Consider the following 16,292-nt stretch of genomic DNA (forward strand, 5'->3'; position numbering starts at 1 on the left):
TTTTTGACCAAGAGGAGCTCGCTGAGGAGAGGAGATGCCTTTTTTGGCAGCTCTGTGCTTTGAGGCAATGGGAGAACCAGGACCTTAGGGCTGCACTCGGACACCCTCTGGTTTGCTGGCATCTAATTCCACCAGGAGCTCACGGTGGTTTGGGGTGTGTGGCTCAACACTGTGCTTACCAGCAACAGCTGTAACGCTCTAGCTACATTCTTAGTCTGTGGCATGCTGCTTAAGTAATGAGGAGTACCTTTCAGATCCACTAATAAATGAGTTTTCCTTCATCTATGCCTTTGGGAACATTTCAGTACTTTCCCTGGCAGCGTATCACTGCTCTGAATCGTGTGTGGAAAAATATCTGAAGCAAATTAAGCAGAATGACTTGTGAGTAAAAGACGAAGTCAAAACACTGTCAAGGCAGAGATCACGGAGATGGTGGCTACGGTCTGTGTGTGACTGGGAAGCTCTGAATGATGCCAGGAGGAAAAAGCTGACCGTTGTAGACAAAGCTGTGCTTGAGGTTTCTGTGAGATTCAAAAACCCCTCTTTATACCTGTGATTTATTATTTCTGTGGTCACGTGGCACATTGTGAACACAAAGAGGCTTAGTGGATGCTCCGATGAGTTCCCAAGTGCAGCAGAGCCAGCGTTAAGACCAGGTCTAAAAAAATGAAGGTGGAGAGAATGGGGGTAGAAAGAAATAAAGTTATTTTTCTGGCATTATTGGTGGGTTGGCACATCGAGATCCTGGGAGTCCATTCTGGTTTTAGTCATAGCATCTTTCTCTTTGTTGGGAATCACTAGGAGTGATTTGGCGTCCATACCTTAGTAGTAAAAAGCAATCATGATTACTTAAAATTAATGCATTGTGTAAGCTGATCGGAGAGGATGGAATAACAAGTGCAGTGTGAGTTCTGCATCGACTGGCAGTGTGTGTCAGAGAAAGAGCTGCTTTATTTATCTGATGCTGAACTGCTCAAATGTGTGGACTTGCAAATGATCAGTGCTTTAAGAAAGTGTATTTTTTTTTGAGCTGAAGCCTACATCTTCACCGAAAATTTGGGATGATTTTATATCATGTGTGTATCGGGATATGAAATCCTTGTTTCACATCATACTCTCATTTTTGCCCTGGTGATTTTAGTCTGGGTTTCCGCAGAAGGAGGATGAACCATTGGCCTCAACTGCCTACGCTGAAATAACCTTTGTGGGTCCTTTTTCCCCCCCAAATTAGGGTGCTTCAGTGTAAAGACAGAAAGGCCAGATTGAGATCCAGCAAATGAAGGAATGATGGTTTCCAAGAGTAGGCATTCTGTTTTGAGTTTATGTTGTTCTTGATGGTGAGAAAACAGTACTTCTGCTGTTCCTTATCAGTAGTTAATCCACAGCAAAGCTTTTAAACACAAACAAAAGAAGCTGTTTGGATTCATCTTTGAAAAAAAGGATTGTTTTTTTTGTTTTTTGGCAGACTCGGTTGGTTCATTCTCTTATGGCCTGGTAAGCTCTGAACTGCCTCTTCAGGATGGATGCGTAGGCTCTCTTCAGTCAAGAATTAGGATAATATTCCCTCTGATTCTTTTATGTTGTGTTTTGTTTTCCTTTTTTGAGAGCAGTCCTCCCTGCACTGGGATCTTAGGAAAGGCCTCTTCCTCTGTGGAGAGAGGAACCTTTGGTGGTGAGCTGATGTTCTGGGCAGCGCAGCCAGGATGACTGGAGATGCTGGAGAAGGAGAGAGCAGCCTTGGGAACAATGGAGAGGCTGTAAAAAGCTGTTTCGTTTGTGCCAGGCTGCTCCTTTTTTAATTTTTTTGGTTGTCATAGAAATGTGCCAGTCCGTGTCTCTCACAGATGAGCTCACTAAATGAATGGCTGTGCAGGATGAGTCTGGTTTCAATGAAGATGTTTATACTTGAGGAACACAGATGGACTTAAACCGCAGCCCAGCATCTAAACACCCCTGAGCTCCTGGGGGAGGGGAGCGATCAGAAATGAAATCTGGGTTTTCGAGCTCGGGCCCGCATCTGCCTTCCTCAGTTTGGCTTTTTCACTTTCCCAGTATAACTCAGAAAGGAATAGTCTGCAATAAGGATGCCTTGATGGATGGCGGATGGGGGGGATGATTTTCCTGTGGGCCCAGCTCCTTTGGGTTGGAAGAACTTCACTGCCTGGGTCTGTTTGCAGGAGGTTAGTTGGATGCAGACATGTGCAACCTTTAGCAAGTATCTGCTTGGTCGAATTTGTACTCCTAGCACTCTTTGTCTTCTGCAAGAAAATCTTTTGAACGAGAGCTGACAATTTTAGCTCCTGCACCACATGTAAAGTGCTGCGATAGGGTTGGGAGGAAGTTTACGTTTAAATTTCACTGTTGCAAATGACTGCAAATGGTAGAAGCAGCCTCAGACCTATGAAGTACTGCAGAACCTTTAGACGACACAACTAATAGTGTTCAGTAGGATGTGTCACCGAGCGATGAACAAATGTAATGCCGTCACCACGGGGTGCTGTGTCGGATGGGGTGGTGCTCTGTGTAGGCAAAAACGTCCTTTGCAGGATTCAGTCTCCGGGCTGCTTGCGTATGAGCCTAATTCTGTGATTTATCCTTCCTTCCAAGAAGCCCATTAATTCTTGATTTTAATCTACATTTGGCATCATCAGAACGCCTCAAAGGAGCTTAGGTGTAAAGCGACAATAGCTGCAGTATCTCCAGGGTTTCCAGGTATCCCAGCGATCTGTTTATCTGGCTGCCTTGCTTTCCTTGCTTTTCTATTCCTGGAGCCGGGCTGCCGGAAATGATGCACACTGCTGAATGCAGAGTAGTCCTCGCTGTGCCAAGGCATGCGCTTGGAAGAATGGGAGACTCTGTCCTATTAATTGGTATAAATAATCAAGAGTATGGAGCACATTAAATGCTGGCTGGCTAAAGAAACGTGCCCCCCACAAGCGGCAGGTAGTCCTGAAACCACCCCCAGCAGAAGTTTTCACAGTGGGAGAGTCCTGTAAGGATTTTGCACTCAAACCTGGTGTGAGCTGTCATGCAGCAAGGTGGGGGAGCTGCAGGTGTGCACACCTGCATGTGGTGCGTGAAGGCCGAGCAGCTGATTTACACAAGGTAATGAAAAGGGCCAGAATGACAGCATCCACTTTTGCGATCTGCAGAGCTGTATTTGGAGAGCTCGAAAACGATCGGTGCAACTCCTGCCAAATGCATGGAATTGAGATGGGAATAGTGAAAGGACCGTTCTGCAGGGAGATTTGGCATTTATATCCTAGAACCATGACCGTGATGTTTCAGCCAGAAGGGAGCCTTTCAGGTAGCAATGCTGTTTTTGGTGTTTTCTGGATAGGTCTGGCACAGCAGTGCCAGTGGAAGAACACCAATGATGAGAGGCCACGCTTTGCAGCACGCTTGCTATCCTGGCAGGAGAAGCTTGCAGTGGTGCATTATTAGTGGAAATTACCACTTTCACTGTAGGATTTCATCTGAGATCATTACAACCTTGTTTTTAGTTTTGTAATTGGCTTAGGTCACCCTTCTTGGGGGAGGGAGGCTTTGAGGGTTTTGTTGGTTTTATTTTTTAACTTTTAATTTGAAACAGTTTTAGCATTTGGATTGTTTGAAACAAAAACAAGAGAAGTCCCAACACGGACAGAATATTTTTAAAGGTCTTCATGGCTCTAAGTTCCTAACGCAGTCCAGATGTCTCCTATCTCTGCTCTTTCTGTAGCATTTTCTGGCTCACTGTCGTCGTGTGTTGAAGTTGGTCCAAGCTGTGTGCCAAGTTCTGAAATAAAGTAAATCAGTGAATTGTTCTTGGACGTTTCTCCTCCATCCAAACCAGCCCAAATCAAACTTTAGCTCTGACCTCAGGACTGCGCATTCAAATATTTTCCTTTGCCTCCTCAGTTTCAAAGTAGCAAAAGCAGGAGATTACCACTTTGCAGTATTTAAACAGATGGCTTGTGTGACATCCGTGCAGCTGAAGCAACTGCGTTACTTGGGACCCGGTGCCTCTTAAACACCAGTGATGTTTGCCAGCACCGTGATTCTTCGCTGTGATTCCCATTGTTGGGTCAGGATGCACTCGATGGCCGCACTGGAAAAGCATTTCTTTGGAGGCATGTATCGTGTCAACAGATAGTAACCAAAGGAACTGTTTTGCAGTGCTCTTCTGTGAATGTTCCTGCCTAGATGTCTTAGAAATGATTAATAGGAAAAGAAACATCAGAAGTGAGTTTTAAGATAACTGACTGTCATTTATCTTCCCTTATGCAAGCAAGCATCTCCATTGTAATTAAGCACTCCACTGAAGTTGGCGCACATAAGCTGAATTGGTCACCTATTGTTGTTTGAGTGATTACAGGGCAGCTTCTGCAGAAAGAATGTAATGGGCAGTATTGTTATCTTTAACAGCAGGACAGTTGCTGGGCATAAGGAGATTAAAATATGTGACACATTTGTGGCAGAACATTGGCAATTTTGAGATTTGCTACTTTAATTCTTAGCAGGTTTGAGGTTTGCTAGTTTAATTCTTAGCTTTTGTCTTCTGGTTGGCCAGGTTCAGGTAAGTTAAATTAAACCATATTCGTTGTCCAACCCTTTGTTAAACCCAACTTTCTCTGGAAGAAATGTGAAGCTTTCCTTTGACTTAGTATGCTTTGCACTGGGTCCTCAAACGTGTGTGTGATCCACCAGGTCATCTGGTGCAGCAGGTACCCTCAGCACAGGTGGTACTCCCAAGCAGGATGCCAGACTGGGGGTGTTACAAATGCTGCTGCCTCACAGTGGGGAAGGAGCTTCCAGCATGCTCTACACGGGCCTCTGTTGTTTCCCACTCTCTGGTTTGTCCCATGCAAGATGCTTTAGGAAGCTTGTCCTGGGCAGAGAGATTGTCCTCACACAGATTAGCCACCAAAACACATGTTGGAATCATCACAATTACTTTAATTACTTCTACCAGCCCAAGCTTGCCCCCAGCCGTTGGTGGATCAGGGTTTGTGGTGTGGGTGTAGAATACGTGTTCTTGGCCTTCCTGCTGCAGTTGTCCATCATATTCGACTATGAAGGAAATAATAACATAAAGCTTTTCTGTAGAGTAGAATAAAGCTCTTTTTAACAAGGGAGTAGCAGTGACTTTATTTGATAGAAATACAGTTAGGAATGTTTGCTTGCCTGATTGCATTGCATATTATCTGGGCTACTGTGATTACTTCCTTTGTTTTTATTAATCAGCTTTGTTCCCTCTGGTCTTTAAGCCTGTATGTGTCTTTCTGGCCAGATTCTGTATAAACATGAACTGGGTAAGTAACAGAACCTGCCCTGGGACCAGACGGCACAAAATTGACCTCTCAAGAGTAGCCTGGACGGCCACGTGCATGGAAATAACCCATAATTTCTGTGATGAACTCTCTAATGTGAGGTAAATGTCCACCAGCACTTTTGCTTGCTCTGTGGCAGTAATTGGACACGCAATTATGAAGTTATTATGCAGCAATGAATACCAGGGATGGTAGTAAATGAGATCTTTTACAGAGAAATGCCATAAAAAGACGGATTTCTGCTCTGGTATGTCTTGTAATTCTTTCATCACTTAGCAGAGTTTTTGTAGACACATGACTTTATGTTTCCTGTGCACTGCCATGTTTGGTGCTCGTCTCTTGTTGCTCAGGACTATTTTGCTCCTGCTTTGAAACATCAGGCATGGAATGACCGGTCACTCTGAGTTTCCCTTGTTTGTGCACTGAGCAAAGGCTTTTCCCCCGGGCACGGACCTCATCTGAACTCCATGTCAGGGCCTCTCTGCTCTGCTTATTGGCTCCTTGTGCAGGGGCTAGACCTGGTGTTTTGAAGAGTGACCTTTCTGTGAGGGCTGACCACGGAAGCTCACCTGGTGCAGGACCGGAACACTGATTCTTGCCTCCATCCAGCCTTCTGCTGCTGGTAGCTTCTTGTAGCAACCTCATCTTAAACGCTGGGAGCTCATAATTGACCCTACGTAAGAGATGTCAAAGTGGGTTGCTGTCTGTCACATTAGGATGAATGTGAAGGTGGGTTTTGTGCTTTCTGGGGCTGGGGAGCAGTCTGCAGGAGCAGGAGGTGCATGCCAGGCTCACCAGCAGTTTCTGTCCTTGCTTGGAGCTTCTCACTGCAGACAGCTGAGCAGAGATGCTGGGAGGAAGGCTGCAGCGGGTGCAACCTTTGTGTGTTTGCAGATAGATAAAAACTGCTTAGGACATCTTAAGGGCTTCGGAAAAGGGGTGGTTGGAGATAAAGCTCTGTCAAGGGACAACGATGAAAGAGCTGAGACTGAAAATGAAAGAGCTGCTGGGTGATAAGAGGAAGCTCCTGTGTTTTGAGAGCTAGACTTCAGTTAGATAAAAATCTTAAAAGCCCTGTGCAGATCGGCAGAATAATGGACTTGCCGAGGCTTTGCTTAATTTTCCTTCTGCCACCCAGGCTGTAGGAAGCAGTTTTCGAGCGTCCCTGGCAGTGAGATTTTTGAATGTGGGAAACCTGATAGTGTGTCTGCTTAACTACCAGACGTTGGCCTGGTGCCCTTTCTGGTTTCCTTATGGAGTAAGTGCAGTGATGGGAAGAATGTGCTTCTTACACATGTAGTCATCTCGGTGATAGTAAACTGTAACAGATACCCTGCTTAGCCTACCTCTGCCGTGGTGCCTGGGGTACTGACACGGTAACGAGGATCTGCTCCAGGCTTTGAGTGCAAGAGAGAAACCAAAAGGGAAGTTAATGCTTTTTTTTTTTGCTTTTTTTTTCTGTCTGATTTTTTGGAGAAGTTGTAGATGTTTCACCTGACCTTTCCACCCAAAAGCATGCCGGTCCGATTTACTACATTGACAGTTTTGCAGTGACTATATACAATTGGCTTGATTTGATTCAACGTAAACAAGCGAATGTCTTGCTTGTTGGGAAGGCATCAAGAAGGCCTCACTTCATGCTAACAGCACTTTTCACTAATGTTAATGTGACCAATTTGTCTGCAGAAGGTAAAGAGATGTGCATGGGTGTTGAAAAAGCTGTGCCACCACCGTATGAATGACTTGTACTGCTACCACCATATGAATGACTTGCAGTAGACAAGTAGACAAAAAAGCACAGCAATCTTGGAGGGTTTCACTTGCAGCTTTACTAATGCAATATTGTTTCAAGATCACTTTGCATGATTTTCAGGTCAAATGGAAAGGAATTCAAATAATAGGAGTCAGGACAGCAACCCACTAGGAAGCCCCAGCCTGCGTATGTGACTGCTGGCGTACAAAATTGAATTTGTAAAGCCTGCCAAGCAAAAGCAAAATGTTTTGAATTACAGAAGTACAAACTGAAAATAGGAAGGCGATGAGTTTACAAGGGAGACAAAGGCTCTTCTGAAATTATGAGAAAATGGTTTTATTTTGTTTGAATTTTAATGTTTATGTATATATTTTTTACTCTTTTTTTTTAATTTGGGATATGTGTTTAGAGAATCAGCTTGCTGTAGATGTGTGCTAAATTCAGCCTCGGCTTTCCAGCAGTCCCAAATGGAAACGAAACTGCAGGTATCAAGCATTCTAAAAATGAGTTTAAGATCCCAAGGAACCAACAGCTAGGACACTTAGCACTTGTCAATGCAGAATAGGGCATACTCTGAAATCCTGCTGGAAATGCAGTGTTCTGCAGTGTGCAGAATCGGAGCCAAGGAGCTTTCAAGCCAGGTAGATGTGCAGTTGGAAGTGGTTTGGCAAACATGCTTTTCTGTGTGGGTGGTGTTCTGCCAGGAATTGGAAGCATCCTCTGGAAGTGCTCTTCCATCCCGGAAGGAGTCTGTCGGCCTGGAAGTTCAGTCCTCGAATGAGATAGTGCTAATCTGGAAGGAGTGCTTCACAAAGATTCTCTTTTCCTCACAACACTCTTTGTGATTGGGCAGAAGTACCCATGTAACTTGGGGGGAAATTAAACGCTGTGTTCTCATCCAAAAACAAATCCAAATCTGTGGCAAAGCAGAACGTGGAAGAATGCTGAAGTCCAAGTTAAACATTTTAGCTGAGAGAATATTTAAAACAAACAAGTAAACGATATAAAGCTGTATGAACAGGACAAGCCATTTGTCTTTCTTACAGACACCTTTGGTGATAAAGGGTTTTCAAGTTGAATTACGTTTTAATCGTACAAAGATTGAAAAAGAAAAGGCTGAGCTATTCTGAAGGAATATTCCATCCTGGAAACACTCGGAGTTTTCCTCAGTTGTTCCAAATCTCCCCCTGTGATCCTGAGGGTTTCTAATACTTACTGACAGGTTTATATCTTCAAATCCATGAGCAAACACTGAGTGTTTAACTCTGCACTGGTGGAAAATAAGGGTTGGTGTTTAACTGTAGTGTCTCAGCCTTTTCTCTTCTCAGTTTCATTAGCCAAAACATGCTAATAACAGCATATTTCTTAGTTGTCGGTGACTTCTGTTCTGCAGTGGTGAAGGTGTTCTGTGATTCTGTTTGTGTCTTACGTGGCATTATTGTTTTCCCACTGTAAAGGTCAGAAAAGTAGGTCTGCCTCAGTCAGCATCTCCGTCCGGCGGCTGCTAGCACAACTCACCAAGTTGTGTAACTTTCTTGTTGCTGCCTGTTCCTCGTTTCTTGATCTCTGGAGATCAGAGATGCATTTCAGAAAGCAGGCTTTTAGCTTACTTGATGAACACATTGCCACTAGCTTCCATACTGTGCTAGGCAAACGTTGCTTTCACTACCATCGCCATTGACTGTTTCCTAAAGATTTGGACTGCTAAGTCAGGGTTTCTGTCCTTCAGGGAATGAATAAAAACACCCCTCATAACAGCTAAGTGGAAATGAATAGCATCCAGCACTGAAGGGAGAGCAAACGTTGCATGTCTACCTGAAATTGCCCAGCTAGGAGCAACCACTGCAAGCGATGCGAGCGGCTGGAGCTGTTCTTCGTCTGGTTGGAGGAGTTCTCCAACTCACAGGATAAACACCAAGACTATTTCAGTGAGTCAGATTTTAGTTCTGTTTGTCTGGATCTTTCAAACAGATGCAGAGGAATGATAAACATCGGGACTGGGGCTTTGTGAAAATGAAGCCATTTCTTCTTTGGGAGGAATTGTACTGCACACGGGTAACTGGCTCTGCCCAGAACTGCAGGCACTCGGTGGCACTGCACTATTTGAAGAATCGAGGGCATTCATCCTCTCTTTGCTGTACTCGTGGTCATACTGAGCCAAACCGTGTGCCTTTATTTGTGTTGTGTGTGTATGTTTTTCTGTTTTGCTCCGTTAGGCCAGTAGCATTCTAATAAACAATGTTAACTTTATGTAGCTGTTAAATACACTGACCTTTAGTATTGGTTTGCACAAACTGTACACAATGTGAGTCCCACTGAAATATCAAGACTGATTTAAGCAAGTCTCTCTGCTGCAATCAAAATAGGACATTTTTATTACTGAACAGATGCTTCGTCAGCCCCAGCTCTAGCATTTCCCAGAACTAGTTCTGTCTTTCCGTCTTTTGATGCTTTGATGCGGTACCGTTTCCCTTTCAGTCTCCGTTTCCTCACCTGAAAAACAGAAATAAAAATTCTGTGTCCTCGGGAATAACCAGGTTAATATTTGCTGAGTGCTTTGAAGCAGCATGGTCCCATGATACGCTGTACGGGGTCAACGTGACTATTGCTAAATCACACTCTAGTCAGAATTACAGTCATTAATAGCTCTGAGTCTGGGGAAAGAGTCACTGCAAATACTGTAACAGCTACTTTAACTGTTTCCTTTTGAGCAAACAAAACCTCTTGACGTTTCTGCTGAGCAAGTTGTAATGGCTTAACTTATTAAAATGCTGCGGAGCGTTGCTCCTTGCTGGCTACCGTAGCCTCTTTTTCTTTTCACTGAACCAACTGATTAGTGAAATTCCACCGAAAATGATGGCAGTTCTTCAGCTCAGTGGATTTGGAGAAGGTCTTTCATGCTGTTACTCAAGTTTTTGCCCTGAAAACATGCGAGCTGCAGTAATTCAACAACAGGAGAAAAGGGGAACCTAAACTCAGTGACGCACGTTTGGTAATTCCACTTCCCACTCCGACTGTCTCGGCTTTGGGTTTTCAGCACATTAATCAGCTTTATGGGGGGGGGAATGTCCTGTTTCCACAGGATTTAACTCTGTAATTGCCAACGGCTGCTGCACGTGATATCCTTTAAGGATCAGGATGGGATGCTTCCAGGTGAGTGCTTCCCTGTGGGACCCATCGAGAGCTGTGCTGAAGTCTCACAGTTCCACCGTGACTGATATGGCAGAAGTATTTCTGGATTTTGGATGTTTTGCACTCCCTCTGATATGTGCTGTGCCTCCTTGAGACAAGGAGGGTGAGAAAAAAGGGAGAGACAGCAGCAGAGCAAGCTGGCAGCGCCTAGGTCCAAGTTCCTGGCTATAAACTGACTTAACATAAATCATTGGTGACTTGATTTTGCCATCTCTGAAATGGAGGCATTTTCTCCATGTTTAATTACTTAGAAATAGATAACAGTGGAAAACAAAACAAAACCAAACCACCCCCAAAACAAACAGTAGAGGAAAATGAGGCTGTGAAGCTTCTTCAAACTGGTTCCAAGTTCCTCAGTCATCCTTTTCCTTTGTGTTTGTTTTTGCAAAACAGAAAGTGTTTCTGTAGGGTGAATGAATGAAGATGTTACAAATAATAAAAAAAAATATATAGCTCTGCAGAAGAGAACTGAAATTTTTGAGTCAGAAACGGTAGAAGTGTGGTATTATGTTCTCAGCAGATGACTGAAAAAACCGTCGAGTGGTGACGAGCCGAAGGGATGTTTGTTTGGTGAACATGTTTTGCAAGCGAGAGCTGCTGGGACAGGGGGAAGTGGGTTAGCCCTGCTGGCCAGTTCTCATTTTGTGGGCCTTCTGAACGCTTTCTGTTCTGCGAGCTGCTGTGTGAGATTTGCAAGGTGAAAGGTTTGGTGGGCAGGAGAGCCAGGAAGCAGATTCAAACCGAGAGGCAAATGCTGATCTCTTTTCCACAAGCTTGATCGACCCCAGGGTTGAGGCAACTCCATTTTGTTATGCCTTTCCTCTCAGCTGGAAGCCTGGTAGTGCTCAGGACCATAATTAGGAGGACTTGATTAGGAGGACTCTTCTCACAAATTGGTTGGGACTACAGTGAGCTTGGAGATAGCAGGCTGAATTACATCCCGTTTATTTATTCTGCTAGGCGGTCAGAACCAGGCCCACATATTTGGTTTCTAGGGTTAATGCCACCTACATTTTCTTCTTTTCCACCCCACTATGATGGATCTGAGACAGCACTTGAATAAAAGCTGGTGCTGACACAAACCTTTTCACCTGAGCTTCCTCACAGAGCTGGGTGTTGTCGCACTGTAAGGGCTGGCGAGAGGCAGTGCTGAGGGTGCAGCTCCATGGTCTGGGCCTTCGTCCCCGCAGCTCCCCTCATTCCCACCTCTCTCAACACACCTCACACAGCTGCTTAGCTGCATGAAGGCCGTGGCAGATGCGAGGGATTTTTATTACTTTATGTACTACAGGGTTAATTCTTAGCCAGATCTGTTCTTGATTTAAACTGCAAAATGTAAGTCTCTCAAATTCCTCGGTGAGTGGGAAGGAGCTGAGGGTACTCAGCCCTTACAAGAAGCCCTCGGTGTTCTGCAGGATGAGACCACAAAGTGCTGTGGTGATTCGCATCGTGTTCATATTTAGATCAGACTGAGATATTTTGGATCGAAGTTTATTTGGGGAAAAGTGGGGGAGTTCCTGCTTTTCTGGTACAGGAAAAATTCATTTCTCAGAACTCCAGGCTGTGAAGGTTTTGTTTTAGCAGCGTGCATGTGATGGGTGTACCCAGTGAGGAAAGAAGTGGTGTTTGTCTACCATGCAAGGCAGTGAATGACAGGACAAAGGTTAGGTGTGCGTTGAAAGGCTGGGCATCGATTTCCTAAAGAGGCTTTTTGAAGGCTTCAGCTACCTGGGAGCGTGAGATCTCAGTCTGCACAGAGAGGCATGTTTTGATGGAAAAAATCTCTGAAAAGGATGCGTCAGTCTCACTCTTGATCTCTTTTGCAGAGATGACAATACTGTCAGCTTTCTGATACTTTGCTGAAATGAAGTGTTGTGTTAAAGTCTGGCTCAGTGATTTTGCATGGACTTCACCCCATATTTAAGATAATTGCTGCAATACATTTCTTCCCGAGACTAAATTGATTTCTGAATGGCATAATTATTTCTTCACTGCTTATCAGGCTGGTCTCTCCAGGCAGTCTGTTTAAAGATCAGATCCTGTATGCTTGTGGGGGCACTGTGGGAAGCTTTGTTGATGGAATGGTAGACAATTAAAAAATCCAAGATCAGAAAACACCAGGCTTCTTCAAGCAGAGCCTGGTAGGAATTTATTTTGAGTGTCAGGTTTAACTAAGCTTTGAGTTGCTTCAATTCTTGAGAGCAATGCGTTGTTAAGTGGAACCTTCAGAGCGTTTAACATGCCTGTAGCAGTCCTGTCTGCGACATCTGCTCACTGCAGCAAAAGGATTGCTTAGTTCCTGCAAAAAAAGCCACCGTATCCCTCTGCTGTGTGTGTGCCTTTTCCATTCCAGGCATACTGAGCTGCCTTTGAGAAAAACAAAAGCGAGGGAGAAGCGAGAAGTGGATCTGTTGACAGTGATGACAGAGATCAAATTCCAAGCCAGGCCATGGGATTCCTGAGAAGGGGCTACTTAAACAGGACTCTCCTTTGATTAATTGGAGATACGGTGACACCTTGGACGTCAGAACTGTATTTGAGTTCGGAATCAGACGCAGAGGGTCAATGAGATGAGATGCTTAAGGGCTGAAATGTGATCCCCACCACTTCCCTCCCTCCCTCTTCCCTTTCTGGCTGCTGCAGAGACCTGCAGGTCCTGCTCCTGTGGCTTCAGTTTATGTTCAGTGCTAGTTCTGCTAATCATGGGTTCATAAGTCTGCAGCAGAATCAGTTGCTTTTCTCCACTGCCTGATGTTTTCCAGCATTGTCAGTCTGGAAATCAAACTTCCCTGCAGCCTCCTTGGTGCAGGCTTTGGAAGCTTCCACCTGTTGCCCAGCTCCATAAAGACTGGCTTGTTTTGCCCTAAGCAAGTTTCTCATGGAGGGCAATGTTTTTTTCAGTGGTTACTGAAAGTGACTACTGCTTATCTGCCCCAATAGCATGTTCCTTTTTTCGAGTGGTGATTGCCAGTATTAAAGAGAAAAAAGGAAGGAAGGGAGGTTGATGGAAATCAAGATTTGCTGTGTTCAGTGCCTTGTTAGTAGATATTGCAAGGCAATGCAAGAAAACAACCTGCAGTATAAATCTCAGAGTGTATTCATGCCATCTCTTCTGGAAGAATACCTGATCTTTTCTTCTTGCCCTCGTTCTTTCCTTGAGATGTGGACTTTAGCCAGACTCTTGGTCCAGCATGGAAAACTCGGGATGGTGTTCAGCTTACTTGACTTGAATAGTTGAAAGCTAGGCATCTAATTAAACTGATCTGCTAAAGTGCTGTTGTTGTCAGCTGACTTTAGTGACTGCCGAAAGTAATTCATACTCCACAGGTTTAATTGTCTTGTGTCCAAAGGGCAGCCAGCCATTTCGTAGGGACTGAAGTCAGTCCTCTATGAAGCAATGATACTCTCAGGCAACGCTGATTACAGAGACTGCCTTTCTACCTAAGTATTCGGGGGCTAGCTGGTGCAGAGCAGAAATCACTGCATATTCCTCAGGCTGTTCTGGAGCAGTGTCGTTTGAGCCTCGTCTATGCTTTTGTTAATTGAAGAAATACAAGTCCAGTTCTACACTAAACTTAGTCAAAAGGCTGATGAATGATTTAATGCAGTGAATCGTGCTGTTGGTGTCAGTAGATGATGGACTGCTCTCAATAAATTTGCCTGACCTTGCTTTTAAAGCAAGTGAATTAATTGAAGTGATCCTGGTGGATGACCTGCATTGAAAACTGTTGAAGATGAAAATTCTCTTTTGGAAAGGAGAGGCAAACGACACTTTGTTATGGCCAGAAGGTCTTTGTATGGTAGTATACCCTTCACAGAAGAAATAATTATGCAAAGACACATGCCAAAGACAACATGGTTTAGGAATTTGATTCATTACCTGACTTAAATGACCAAAGTTTGAACCCAACATGCAACCAAGAGGCTGTTTAAAATAATTATCTATTTTAAATGGGGAGACATAAAAGGCAGCAGAAGTGTAACTTCTCTTGTAGTTTACCTGTGTCCAAAGGTGATTTCAGCTCTCTGCATGCCATAAGTGAAGCATCATGGAAGTTGCACGGGGTTCACCCAGTCATCGCCTGTCTTCAGAAACACACTGCAAGACCCCAGACATTTACTAGCCTGCATAAAGCCTTCATTAAGGTAGGATTCAAAACTCAGGGATGACAGGGTAAAGTCCTGAGCATTACGTGGCATAGCCGTCCTGCTGCTGTCCTCCTACATGCAGTAGATGACCTAGGACCTTAGCAGCAGGCTGTATTTGTATGCATTGACTGTTGGAGGGGAAGAGATAATTAACTCCATCAGCCTGTTTACAGTTGTTTTGAGCATTACAGGTTCAACTGATAATGCTGAACAAAGTAAAGACAATATTAAGTTGCCTGGTTCACAGCTTTTGAGACTGGCCTTAGACTAAGCTTCAGGTGGCTGCTCTTTTTGTGGCTGGATCATTATATCTGGAAATGAGCAGTACTGCAGAGTTACCATGGAAGCTGTGCAGATGGGATTTGCAGCACACAAACTGCAGTGAGAGGGAGACAGGACTTTTAAAATAAACCCCTCTTTTTAGCTGTAAATGGCATATGTTGTTATTTACATAAGTGATCTACGAATATAATAACTAATGTTTGCTCTGTACATTGGGCAGTCTCTTCTACAGTTAAAAATCCGAATATTTGTTAAATGGTTTTGAGGTCGTTGGGAAGATCTCAAAACTGGAATTGTTTCATAATCCCTCAGCCTCCCACAAATGGATTTGGCTGAGATTTCAGCTTTCTCTAGTGTGTGTTTCTCAAATTTGGCAGCACTGTAGTGCTGTTGTTCAACTAATGCAACAATAGATTAATGTGAGGCAGACTTGCATGCTAGAAATAACTAATTTAGTTGTCACTGAAGCCCTTGAGATTTCTATACGCCTCTGAGACATGGCTACTTGTCTTCAGTGCAGTGCTGTCAGTGGGAATGTTTCATGGGCTCATGTTTGAGCCCCGTCCTGGATTGATTCCCTCGTGCCCCAGTGGCTGTGCAGATAGAGAGCACGAGGGTTTCCTCTCTCAGAAGCTTTGTGGTCAGTATAAGGGCTCACCTGGTCAGTTTAGCCAGGAATCACAAGGAGGGTTTCTTCCTAGCCCTGTGTGATGGATCAGGCCAATACAGTGGCCTTGCGTAGTATTTTCACTGTTATTTTAACCTTGGTTCTCTTCCAGAACGTGGGTTTTTTTTAATTTTTTATATATTTTCTCATATATCTTATGAAAGATATAGCTTTTCTTTCACGTTCACTTCTAAACTGTGAGTGCTTGCCATTTGCTTGAGTCATTATATTTATGGTAAGTCATGAAAAAGCCATGAGGATGGTAGTAGTGTTGGATGAGTGCCTGCCCTTTTCTTTACTTCATCTTGGAACAGCAATAGACCTTGGGTGGGCGACTTCCCATTTTTAGGCGAGATATTGTGGTCATTACACAATTTAGGTATCCCAGATGGAAATAACGTATTACCTAATATAGAACAGTCCGGGAAACAATATGATGCTGATGCTGCATTTTCCCAGTTGTGTTTTGAGGTTGGTTGTTTCCTTGTAGATGAATATGTGTCCTTGGATAAGGTTGTTTGTGCCACGTAAATAACCGAGCATTTCAACTTGTAGGATAATTCTCTGATCAGAACAGAAGATAGTCCAGGTTGTTTCTGTTTTAACAGGAAAAGCCACACCGTCTTACACCGCTCCAGGATACGGTTATAGACAGCAAACCAACCTTTGAAATAAAACAGAGCAACTTTTTTTTTCTGATAAGGAGTAAACACAAGATTGCTGAATCGTTTTCAGGGGTAACCTGTTCCTCTGTAGTATTGATTACTGCACAGGTCTTATGTGACATCTCAGAATATGATTCATACATATTGACCCACACAGTAACTTGGCAAGCAGCTGAAAAACAAACATCATTGCCCTGCCCCTCCACCCCTGCACTCCCAGATTTGCTCCTCTGCCATCCTAATACTGACACTGACTCAGTGCCCACTGAGCA

The 16,292-nt window shown here is 44.1% G+C and overlaps 1 protein-coding gene and 1 long non-coding RNA gene across 9 annotated transcripts in view; one reads left to right on the forward strand and one right to left on the reverse strand.

Annotated features, from left to right (window-relative positions):
* The window catches only part of CMIP (c-Maf inducing protein), a 123,094-nt gene that overhangs the window by 15,253 nt on the left and 91,549 nt on the right, over positions 1-16,292 (forward strand). For 2 of the 8 annotated variants that reach the window (XM_046899725.1, XM_040707169.2), the window contains exons 1-2: positions 9,734-10,057; positions 10,148-10,218. The exons of 3 other annotated variants lie outside the window; for them this stretch is intronic. In XM_046899725.1, the coding sequence (XP_046755681.1) occupies positions 10,204-10,218 (15 nt within the window). In that variant the 5' untranslated portion in view covers positions 9,734-10,057; positions 10,148-10,203. Of the gene's footprint in view, positions 1-8,682; positions 8,994-9,733; positions 10,058-10,147; positions 14,404-16,292 lie in introns of those variants that run through there. 3 more of the 8 variants (XM_046899731.1, XM_046899730.1, XM_040707167.2) reach the window with 3 other exon arrangements.
* Positions 6,777-14,497, reverse strand: LOC107054317. Its single transcript, XR_001468489.4, has 2 exons — positions 14,258-14,497; positions 6,777-9,558 (listed from the first exon to the last, which is right to left on the reverse strand). It is a non-coding gene; the product is annotated as an uncharacterized LOC107054317 (long non-coding RNA).

This window comes from Gallus gallus, chromosome 11, assembly GCF_016699485.2.
Source record: "Gallus gallus isolate bGalGal1 chromosome 11, bGalGal1.mat.broiler.GRCg7b, whole genome shotgun sequence".
Lineage (NCBI taxonomy): Eukaryota > Metazoa > Chordata > Aves > Galliformes > Phasianidae > Gallus > Gallus gallus.